At 41.6% G+C, this 11,824-nt stretch overlaps 2 gene segments (V, D, J or C); both read left to right on the top strand.

Moving 5' to 3' along the window:
• Positions 1-7,332: 7,332 nt before the first annotated feature.
• Positions 7,333-8,236, top strand: LOC103190552. The segment is given in 2 exon segments: positions 7,333-7,372; positions 7,866-8,236. Coding segments are annotated over 2 exon segments (411 nt in total).
• A 1,252-nt stretch (positions 8,237-9,488) lies between these two features.
• LOC103190553 lies at positions 9,489-10,295 on the top strand. The segment is given in 2 exon segments: positions 9,489-9,534; positions 10,018-10,295. Coding segments are annotated over 2 exon segments (324 nt in total).
• Positions 10,296-11,824: the final 1,529 nt, after the last annotated feature.

Here is an 11,824-nt window from a genome sequence, read left to right as displayed (position 1 = left end):
CAAGTTTTTATCAGCTGTTCGGCAACAGGATCGAATAACGCCTTACAGTGGTACAGACAGTACACTAACCAGGCTCTGAAGCACTTGGTAACAGGAAAGACAGGAGAGCAGCAGAAGGAGAGAATCACAGCGACAGTGAACTATAGAGACAGCAGCAGTAATCTGAGCATCACAGGCACAGAAGTGACAGACGCCGCCACCTACTTGTGTGCAGTGGAGACACAGTGAGACAGTCACATAGAGAGGCCGTACACAAACCTCCAGTGATCTGCCAGCAATTCCCCTCTTGTTCATCACAATAACTGCTCAGCCCCCACTGCCTCTTAGTTTCCCTCAATTTCCTTGTTAATGGCGGGATGTCTATGTCATGTCTGCAGGACATGTGGTGTCATGTAACTCAATAGTGAGAGCGAAAGGACCTGTTTCGAATCCGGGCTGATTGATTTTACGGGGTTAATGTTTCCTTCAAAATGACAAAACGTATAAAAAATTTAGTCACACAACCCATTGTGACACTGAAGTTAACACTCGGCTGCTTTGTTTCGCTCACACAGTGTGAAGCCAATTCGTTTACCGTATATTATGTGAAGCACTTTGCGGCGTCTGGAAGATGCAGCAATGTGCAATAGCGAATGAAAATTTATAACCATGATTAAATTTAATCATGTTATTGTCGCAGTAATAACCTCAAAGTCCTGCTCTCTGTGGCTAAGCCGCCATATATACGAGCCTTTCTGTGGTGTTTTAATCAGCAGGATAACATCAAATACAAAAACTCATAGTCAAATACAGCCATACGTAACGGGAAATAAAAAATGGGCAGAAAAATATTTGCCATAAAATGTCTCCAATTATACAGGTGATGCAGCTGCAATTCACCAGCAGAAGGCGAACCCAACACACATATAACATGAGCTGCAACTTATACAACTTTATCACTTTCCTTTCTGCAGCTCGCCTTGCCGGCACTAACAGGTGCTTCCTGTTACAGTTGGCATTGGTTCCTTCATACACTATTGCTGCTTCAGCTGAAACATACAAAGGTCTCTCTAAAGCATAAGTAACAAAAGGTTTAATTTACTCAAGAAGCAGCTTCTGTGTCACTGTTTCTAGATTATTGCCTGTCTCCCAAATAACCAGTCGCCCTTAATCCGATCTCTCTGCTGTATAATGCTTCTCTCCGGAAATGTTGTCGATTTGGCTACCACCACACTTTCAGGCAATATATTCATGCAGTATACTGTGGGAAGCGCTTTCAGACGCATCACCGGCATCATATGTCAAAGGAACAAATGCAAACATATATATTATTATTCCTGGTTCAGGGTAAAATTTACATTGCAGTGTCTTACCACTGGGTGTCTCTCGGGCGCTGATATTCTGACAAGACACCACGGGCTTGAAAGCCTGTGAAAATTGTTCAATAAATCATATTCCTGCACACCTCTTCTAAACGTTTTCAGAAGGTTGCCAACCGCATCCCATTGCTTGGTTGACACGTTCCATTCTGAACAACAGATATACTCGAAACGTAGATTATTGGAATCAAAGTTTATTGCAAATTGTATGGGATCAGTCGACATAACGTACGGGTGTTTCAGGATTCTCTGACTGTTCTGCTCCCACGATTAATGAAAAATTTATTCCATATATCCGAATCAATCCTAAACCTGGTTTCTACAGAATATAGAGATTTTTGGTATCTCTTTTCCTGAAACACAAATTTCTTCATACAGTATTCCTGCAAGGCGACCGATTATCAAGATCTGTGCTCTTTGCCAAAGCACATCTTAGTCCTATGGGTTGTTGGTTAGAGCATTAGCCTCGCATGCAGTGGAGATTCACAGCATTGAGCAATTCTGCGCAAATTTGCTTACTGCACAAGCTTCTGTTTAACCGACCAGTAAATAGGAACCCGGTTATCAGCCGAATGGCGAACAGTTTGACAGGGGAATAACACCGTAAAAAAGTGGTAAATTGGTCATTCATTCAAGGACTGTATGCCTGGCACAGCTGTGTGCATCAGGTTGCCGAGGTTCACTCTAAAAGCACAGTCAAATTATTTTACTCTATATTCCTCAGACAATGCGAGACGTGTCCAAGACCTGATAAGGCACTTAGTATTATTATTATTTGTATAATTTCTTGAGTCTTTGTAATCAGGTCTCTCTGCACTGTCTCTTTGGTGCGTGACTATAGTTTGCCACAGCGAGGAGAAGTGAATCTGAATGTAAACGTTAGGGGGAGTCGCAATGCACCTCCACCAAAGATCACAGACAAGATAATGACGCGGGGATAAGAGACAACTCCTCAAATGGAGAAACGTTTATCAACCAGACGCTACGTTTGGATAAATTCTCGATGCATTTCAACGGAAGATATTGACGTGAATCGACGGCAGTTGAGAATGAAGCAGAATCACAATGCAAAATATATGATTTTGAATGTAATACTATTCCTACGGTGTGAGTAGATAATGTTTGTGTGCAAGCAAACGCTTTTATTTCCTGATAAATAATTACAAATTGTCGTGGCAGATGTTTTCCGAATTCGTTTCCAAAAATATTTATTTCTACTTTCTTTCCAGGTGTCTTGGCCGCAAGTGATGTCTCACAGACACCTCAGGCCGTGACAGTGAATGAAAATGGAAATGTTTCAATGGAATGCATCGCTACTGTGACCAACCCTCTCTTTCAGTGGTACAAACATTATGGAAACGGCTCCATTCGGTTCTTGGTTTTGGGAAAAACCGACGTAAATACGAAGGACAGGATAAGAGCTTTGGCTGAGCGAAAACAGAAAAACTGCACGCTTACAATCGAAGATGTGCGAATATCAGACACAGCCACTTACTTATGTGCGGAGAGCACAGTGTTGTGTGCCTAAGACGGGCCTGTACAAAAACATGTTAGGTTTACTGCAACTCAATGGTGAGGGCACTCAGCTCGCAAACGTGAGGACCTGGGTTCGGTTTCCGTCCTGGCAAAATGTTGTGCTAGTTTTCTTACACCTCATGCGTCTGCTCACCTAGCAGTCTGTAGGAAACTGGATGTTAATTGATTGGCAGATCTCTTTTCAGAGTGCAAGAATTGTTTACATCGGAAAATAGAAATTCTCTTTATTCCGCAACAGTTTATGGGACACGGCTGTGTGCAATCGGCTGCCGCATTTTTCCCATAACAGACACAGTCCATTCATTTCACAATACAACTATGAAATGCTGTGTGATATCTCGAAGACGTGATCAGGAGCCATATCCACCGCAATGCTTATTATTATTTTTATTGGTTTATTGAGCGGGAAATAAGAACCAGGTTGATAGGAGTTTGGATGATCTATTTTAATCAAACCAAAAAGTGGATCACTCAATCAAAGACCGTTTGTGAGAAGCTGCTCTGTGTACTTAGCTGCCAGGTTTTGTCCACAAAATACACTCTCGATAAACTTTGCACTGTGAAGAGAGTATAAGTTACTCGGAAATTAATAAGGCTTGATATGAAACGCAAAGGCAATTATTATGACACACAGGTTGGTTTGGATACTCATAAGAATGGTGATGGGTGTTCCCACACGTGTCAAACACCGGTTAAGAAAAATAAATGTGAATCTGTGAAGAATCATTCAGCGAAATAAATCTTACAACACAGTCACTTGTAGAATTGAATTATGAGAGGAAACTTGTGTTTTGTACACAAACTGTTGTAACCCAGATGCCTTGAGCGGAGAGCGGCGCTGAAAATATTATCACTGACATAAATTAAGGGAACTATGTCTAGAGTACTGAAGAGTATTGTTCAAAGCATTCACTTCGCAAGCAACAAGCCCAGGGTTAGACAACTGGAAATATTTTATTTACCCCACACTAATGCCTCTGTCCTCCTAGCAAAAGCAGAAAACGGTTACTCGTCGATTGGCTGATCGCTTTCCCACGAGAAATAACCCCTAAAGAAAAACTATTTGTTCACTCAATTTATCAGTGTTTGTGAGCAATAGACTACCAATTTTCGCCTCCGAAAAACACTGTGCATCATTACGCTGAAGAGAATATTCTGCTAAACTTTTTTGACGTTCCAGTGGCATTATTACGCGCTGTATCAAATGCAATCATTAGTATTATCATATCTGTAATTTTGGTTTCAGTAAATGAAGTCGGTTGCCTGGACATCGGTTGTCGCTGGTGCTCTGATATTTTCTCCAGGCAACACTCGCTGAAAAGTGTTCGAAAACTGGTTCAATAACACATATTCCTATACCTTTTCTTTCAATAGTTTTCAGAATAATAGTTGTCACTCCCGTCCCTTTTTTCGGTTTGTACGTCCCATTCAGAAAAAAAGAACAGATGGACTCGAAACATAGATTATTGGGATCACAGTTCATTACAAGTGCAGGTAATCAGTCCACAAAATATAAGTGTGCATTAGGAATCTCTGGCTGTTCAGATCCCACGATTACTGGAAAATCTCTTACTTATATCTTAAACTATTGTAAAGTTCGATTCGACGGAATCCTGAGAAGCTATTGATCTCATTCCCTTAATCACAAAGTTCCTGATACACTATTCTTGCAATTCGCCAATTTCAGTGGTAAGATTTCCCTAAAAAGGGCTAAATAAGTCATTCACCCCACAAGTATTTGGGGGCGACGTATGTGCTTAATTATCTGCCGCACTTTCCCACAACTTATGCAGTCAATTAACTTTACAGTATACTCCATGAAGCGCTTTGAGACGTCTCAATGACGTGATAAGGCGTTATATGAAAAGAAAGGGTTATTGTTATTTTTAAATTGATCTGCTTCAGTCTTTGTAACTCGCTTCCTCTACACTGTCTCTTTCACACATTACTATGGTTTGCCACTGCGAGGCGGAGGGAATCTGAACATAAACGATAGGAGGAGTCGCAATACATCTCCAGCAATGAACAGAGGCAGAGTAACGACGCGTTGATAAGAGTCAACATCTCAAGTGAACCAAAATTTATCCACCAGGTACCGATTTTAGATGATTTCTGGTTGCAATTCACCCAGATATATTGAAGTGGATCGAAGAGAGTTGAGAATGAAGCAGATTTTCAGCGCAACGTATATTATTTTGAATTTAACAATAAAGCTTCTGTGTAAGTAGTGCATGAATTTGGATCAACAAATTCTTCTTTACCTGCTAAAAAGTTAGTTTATCGCGCCAGACACTATCTTAATTCATTTGCGAGTATGTTCATTTCTGTTACCTTTCCAGGTGTCTTGGCTGAAAGTGATGTTTCACAGTCACCTCAGACCGTGACAGGGAATGAAAATGGAAACGTATCTATGGAGTGCAACACCACTGTGTCCGGCCCAAACTTTCATTGGTACACACAGTATGGAAACGGCTCCATCCTGTTCTTGGTTTTGGGAACAAAAGACTTCAACATGAAGGACAGGATAAGCGCTTTGGCTAATACAAGACAGAGAAACTGCACTCTAACAATCCAAAACCTTCGGGTGAGAGACACCGCCACTTATTTCTGTGCGGAAGGCACAGTGCTGTGTGTCCAAGAGGTACCTGTACAAAAACTTGTTGGTTTTACTGCAACTCAATGGTTAGAGCACTCGCTTCGCAAGCGAAATAATTGGGTTCAATATCGGGCAGTGCAAAATGTTGGCCAAGTTTCGTTACTCCACATGCGTCTGTATATCCAGCAGTAAGTCGGAATATGGTTGTTAATTGATTGACCGATCGCTTTTCCGATGGTGATAACTCCTATAAATAGAGAAAAAATTTCAATCCCCAACTGTTGTGGGACACTGCTGCGCGCAAACGACTGCGACATTTCGGCCATAACATAAACAGTCAATTTACTTCACCGTACAACCTACCAAATGCTATGTGTCATCGAATAGGTGATGAAGCGCTATGTTAAATGCAAAGTTCCTTATTATGTTTAATGGTTTACTGAGCCGGAAATAGGAACCCGTTTGATAGTAGTTTGAATGATCGCTTTTTCGGGTGTAATAATCCATCAACAAAATGGATCACTCGATCAAAGATTGTTTGAGAGACGCTGCAGTATCCACTTGGCTGCCAGGTGTTGCCCACAAAATACACTGTCGATGCACTTTACACGGTACCCTGTGAAGACCGTACAGTCGACTCGTACAAGTGATAAATCGTTATGTTAATTACAAGCGCTTTTATGATAACCCAAAGGTTGGTTTAGATAACCATATGCATGGAAATGGTTTCCACATATGTCAGACACCAGTTTAACAAAACTATATGATGATGTATGAAGGATCATTCCGCGAAATAAATCGTACAACACAGTAACTGGCAGAAAGTTTCCAGCCGTCTGCACACACTCAGGGGCTTCCACTTAATACAACATCCGACCTCGTTTTAACCATCTATATCACAATAAATCTTGACATTTGATACAGCGCTTCATCTCGTCTCCGCGATGCCTCACAGCACTGCAGAGAATGCAGTATAATGTGTCGTGACTGTGAATTTTATGGGCGAAACTCGGGAACCAATTTCACGCAACAGTCGCGGTTTCAGCGATAAACTTTTGAGAGGTTGTTCACAGGACTTGTTTTTCAAATGTGCTCACCACATCCAGCACTGTTTGTGAGACAACTTGCGTGCACATGGGCTGCCGCGTTTAGTCCACATAACAGTCACTACAGTTTAATGCACAAACTGAGAAGCGCAATGAGAGGTCACAGTAACGTGATCAGGAACTATATCAAATGCATTGATTACTGTCACTATAGAAGCAGAGATGTGAAAATCTGCTGTTTGTGAAAGGCGGGGATTGGGGACTGGGGGGGAGGGCGAGGAGGGATTGTCCTGCCATCGGATAGTTGGCATAACAAGCGTGGACCTGAGTAATAAAAGACAATTAATAAGTACATGATCAGAGTGTCGCCCAACAGAGATTTACCTGCCCCGAGTCTAGTTTCTTGGCCAGTCTCCGCCTCGTGACATGAAAAGTTAACTGATCAGGATGAGTCCTTCAAGGGAACACTTAAGTGGAACTCATGTACAGGCATTGGAGGAGTTTAAGGAGGGAGTAACTCGCTCCATGTGTCAGACACCCGGACCTACAGAGACATGTCAGTGATGGAAGAGAACCAATGGAGGAGCGAGATGGCAGAGCAGAGAAGATGACGAGCAACGAGAGAGACACAAGTTTAGTACGTAACCCTCAGACCTGCTCCTTCACGGCATATGGCAACTTCTGCGAATGATTTCTTATTCAGCTCATCACTGTATCGTACTTCCTCTCACCCAACATTCTCCAACTACAGGATCAACGCACTGTCAACGCCCGTTGCCATTAAATACATATGACAATGTATATCTATGTGGCAGCCGCCATCGTTATCTTGTCAGGTAAGCCATCAACTCGCTCAAGAAGTCTCTATCCCGAAGATATTGTCCAATGCCTATTTTCTTGCATTAGATAAGCAAAACGCTACAGGAATTTTGGCGTTATAGAGTCCTGTAGCTCAGTTGATATAGCACTCGCATCGCAACAGAGAGGACCTGGGTTTGATGCCTGGGCAGGGAGAAACCTGAGGTGAACTTCGTTACTACGAGCACACGACTCTGTTTCAATAGCTGTAGGAATCCGTTGTAAGTGAATTTGCGAATGGATTTTCATGGTAGGAAAATCCCTACGATTTTGTTCACGATTCGTTCAATCAAACCACGACTGTTTGTGGGCTGCTGCATAACTGGGAGCTGCATTGGCCGAAGAAATACAGTTAAAGTGTTTTCTGTGAAGTACTTTGAGATGTTACGAAGACATGATCAGTCGCTGCATCAATAATATTATTATTAATGTTGTGACTGTATTGAACGCTGATTTTTGTCTTGTTCCCAGGACATTGTGGAGGAGACTCTGTGACACAGCTCCAATCTACTGTGACAGTGAATGAAGGGGAGACTGTTTATCTGCAGTGCAATTATACAGCTACAAACAACGATAATCCATATCTGTTCTGGTACAGACACTACCCCAACAAAGCTCCAGAATATGTCCTTAATACCTACATCAGGAATAACAAGCAGCAACATGCAGACTTTGCAAAAGAACGTTTCTCAACGAACGTGTCTCAAGCGGAGACAACCGTTCACATGAATATATTACAAGTGAGAGTTGCAGACTCCGCGGTGTATTACTGTGCACTGAGCCCCACAGAGGCACAGATCAGCGATTCCTCCCTACAAAAACTGTCATGTGGAGTCCTGTAGCTCAGTAGAGAGAGGATTCGCCTCGCTTTGTGCACGTTTCCTTATTCCACGAACAACTCTGTTCAACGAGCAGTAAAAGAAGGAACCCGGTTGTTATTCGATTGGCGAATCGATTTCCCAGCGGTAATAATTTCTTCAAAACAATAATATTATTACTGAAGTGTTCACTCAATCCAGTGGGACACTGATGTGAGCAATTGACTGCCGCGTTTCACCCACACAATATGCAGTCAACTAGTGTACAGTCTATTCTGTGAAGCGATTTGAAGTGTCTCGAATACGAGATATGGCGCTATACCAAGTGAATTAATGCAATGAATATTTTTATCATTATTGAATATAATAATGCTATATTCACATAAATAACTTCAAACTTCTTGCTTCCTTGGGAGTCTCGCCACGTGTGCATGTCCATCTGTGCTGTTTAAATAAGTAGACGTACATCCGAAACAACAATTTCAATGCAGAAGAAGATTAAAGCTGACTTTGTTTAACATGGTTTAGGTATCTTAGTTTGCAGATTCCTTATTTTGATGCAATGACAAGAAGGTTTGGCCATCAATAACAATAAAAATAATAACAATAATCCTTGCCTTTGATACAGCTCTTTTCACGTTGGAGGCGGATCCAAAACTTTAAATCGCATTTATGTAAAAAGCATTGACTGCACATTGTGAGCCAAATTATGAAGCAATATTCAAACATTAATTTCCCCACGAATATTCACAACGTCAATGATCGGTTTCATCTGAGTTTTGAGGACAACATACCCCACACATAGTCCTCTATTTGACTTTCAGTCGAGACTGTGAACTCAAAGTGCCGACTTGTCTCTTGAACCAACAACATTCTGACTCAGAATAGGTACTACCATCAACAACAACAACAACAACAACAAGAAGATTCCATTTATAGAGCGCCTTTCACGTCAGGAGGACGTCCCATACTCGAAGATCAAATACTCGTTAGTATTCGAGACGTCTCAAATAGCATCACAGAATATAACGTAAATTACATTCTTTGTGGGTGAAAGGCGAGTCGATGCTCCCATCCAATCGCAGGCCCATTGGCTACCAATCGCCAGAAGATCAAATTTAAGAACCTCTGGTGAATGGGAAACGCCTACAATTGGAGGTAATAAACCACTGAACACATCAGATCAGCCGCTTCCTCACAACTTGTCACTGACGCAGCAACACAGCGATATACAAAGGAAGAGATTCCATTATCTGTCCACACCTCAGCAGCCAACATGACAGCTCTCTGCCAGTTACTGATAGCAATCCTCACAATAGCCGGTAAGTATGTGTGGACATACCCAGGGCATGAACTTTACATTATACTTGATCAGAAGCTTAGTGTTGAGAGCACTCACCTCACAAGCGAGAGAACCTGTGTTCGATTCCCGGGCAACGTGAAACTTCCAGCAAATTTGCTTACACCTCAAGCCTGTGATTATCGGCAGTAAGTAGGAACCCGGTTGATAATTGTTTCAGGGATAGCTATCCGAGAGTAACAATATATTAAAGGATAAGTCAGTCTGTAATAATTTCGTTAATCATTCCATGACGGTTTGGGCGACAACGCAGCGCTTAATTGGCTGCAACTTTTCTCCCTCAAAATATGGAGTCAATTCTCACAATAATGTATTCTGTGTGCGCTTTGAGACGCCCAAAACGTGTGGTAACCAATTATAGAAAATGAAATTATTATTATGATAATCAGATTGCAAATCTCCACTGAACGCTGCTCAGCAAAATGTGTTTTTTTTGTACTTTCAGAAGTCTACGGGCAAGATGTGGTAACCCAATATCCTCCCGAGATAACAAATTTTGAAGGAGAAAACGTGACAATGAACTGCAGTTATTCCACAATAAACGCTGCCTTCTGGTACAGGCAAAATCCAGATGGAGCTCCTCAGTACCTGTTCAGGATATATTCCTCTGGAAAGGTAGACAATCCTCCTGACCGTTTCACTGCCGAGCTGATCAAGGAGAAAAAAGTAATTAACCTGCAGATACTTAGTGCTGTTGTGGGTGACAGCGCTGTGTATTACTGAGCCCTGGATCCCACACTGTTACAGGAAGGCAGATTCCCCGTACAAAAACTCTGCAGACACTCATGAACTTAGGCAATTTTCCTTGCTCCACATAGTCACCAATGTTTACCGAGGAGTAAATAGGAACCGTTAGTCGATTGGTGGATCGCATTATTCCTGGGTAATATTCCCTTCACAAAGAATTTTTTTTATTCCGTCAACATGCGAATATTTTTGGGTCACTGCTATACAGAAATGGCTGCCGCGTTTCTCAAATAAAACATTGCGTAAATTGCCTCACAGTTATGCTCAGCAAAATGCTTTGAGACTTCTCCAGCACGTGATAAGACGTTGGAAATTAATTCGCGTTTTAGTGATTTAATTTCCAAGAGATTTAATTTCCAGACTCTGACGTTCCTAGATTTGCCTATTCCAAAAATTCATTTGACATATTCTCTTCACTGTGTAATCTGAAAATCATTTTGAGATGTCTTCAAGACATATTACGGCCCATGTCAAGGGTGAGGATCATGATTATTATTAATACTCTCCGTATCTCAGTAAACAGAATTGGTAATGTTAGAGAGAAAGATCGAGAGTGAGAAAGAGAGAGACACAGAAAGACACACAGAGAGAGGGAGAGAGAGAGAGGGGGGGAGCGAGAGAGAGAGACAGAGAGAGAGAGAGAGAGAGAGAGAGAGAGAGAGAGAGAGAACGCATTCCTCTCCAATATATGGAAAAGTTCCAGGTGTAGCGTGGACGCATGGAAATTAATAATGAAAAAATATAAAAATTAGATTTTTTTGAAGACATTGTCACTCTGTCCACCACAGTCTGTGTGACACTGATGCGTGCAATTTGTTGCTGTGTTTCGCCCATATAATATAATATATATAATATATATATTCATAATGATGGTGATGGGTATCCATATATTTCACACACCAGATTAAAAACAATAAATGTTAATATATGAAGCGTCATTCGGCGAAATAAAGAGCAGAGAAGAATAATTTGTAGTAATGAATTATGCCAGAAATAATTGTGTCTTGCACCCAAACTTCTGAAACCCAGATGCATAGAGCGGAAATGGACCGGAAGGAAATTTTCAACTAATTGGGGCAGAGACATCTGAGCAACTGCTGATATTACGTGATTCCTCCTCTTTCACTTTGAACCCTCGCAATGGCTCCTTTCAACTTATCATCAACTTGACACCTGCCCCCGGGAACTTGATGCCAACACATAGAGTAGTCGCCCGCAAACACTCAGGGTCTTCGACTGAATACATCGTCCTGCCTTCTTGTGACTATCATAACAATACTTGATGCTTTATACAGAGCCTTAAATCATCTCTGAGACATGTGGAAGCGCTTCACATGATAAACTGTAAAGTGTAGTGACTGCGTATTGTATGGTCGAAATTATAGCAACGATTGAACAAAACAGAGACAATCAAACAGTCGCGGTTCGAGTCCCATTTTTTTAGGGATAATTATCCTTTGAAAGCGATTCGCCAATTGACTATCGGATTCCTACTCCGTGTTCCG

Source organism: Callorhinchus milii, unplaced genomic scaffold, assembly GCF_018977255.1.
Source record: "Callorhinchus milii isolate IMCB2004 unplaced genomic scaffold, IMCB_Cmil_1.0 Scaffold80, whole genome shotgun sequence".
Classification (NCBI taxonomy): domain Eukaryota; kingdom Metazoa; phylum Chordata; class Chondrichthyes; order Chimaeriformes; family Callorhinchidae; genus Callorhinchus; species Callorhinchus milii.
This window is presented reverse-complemented; position numbering and strand designations above follow the sequence as displayed.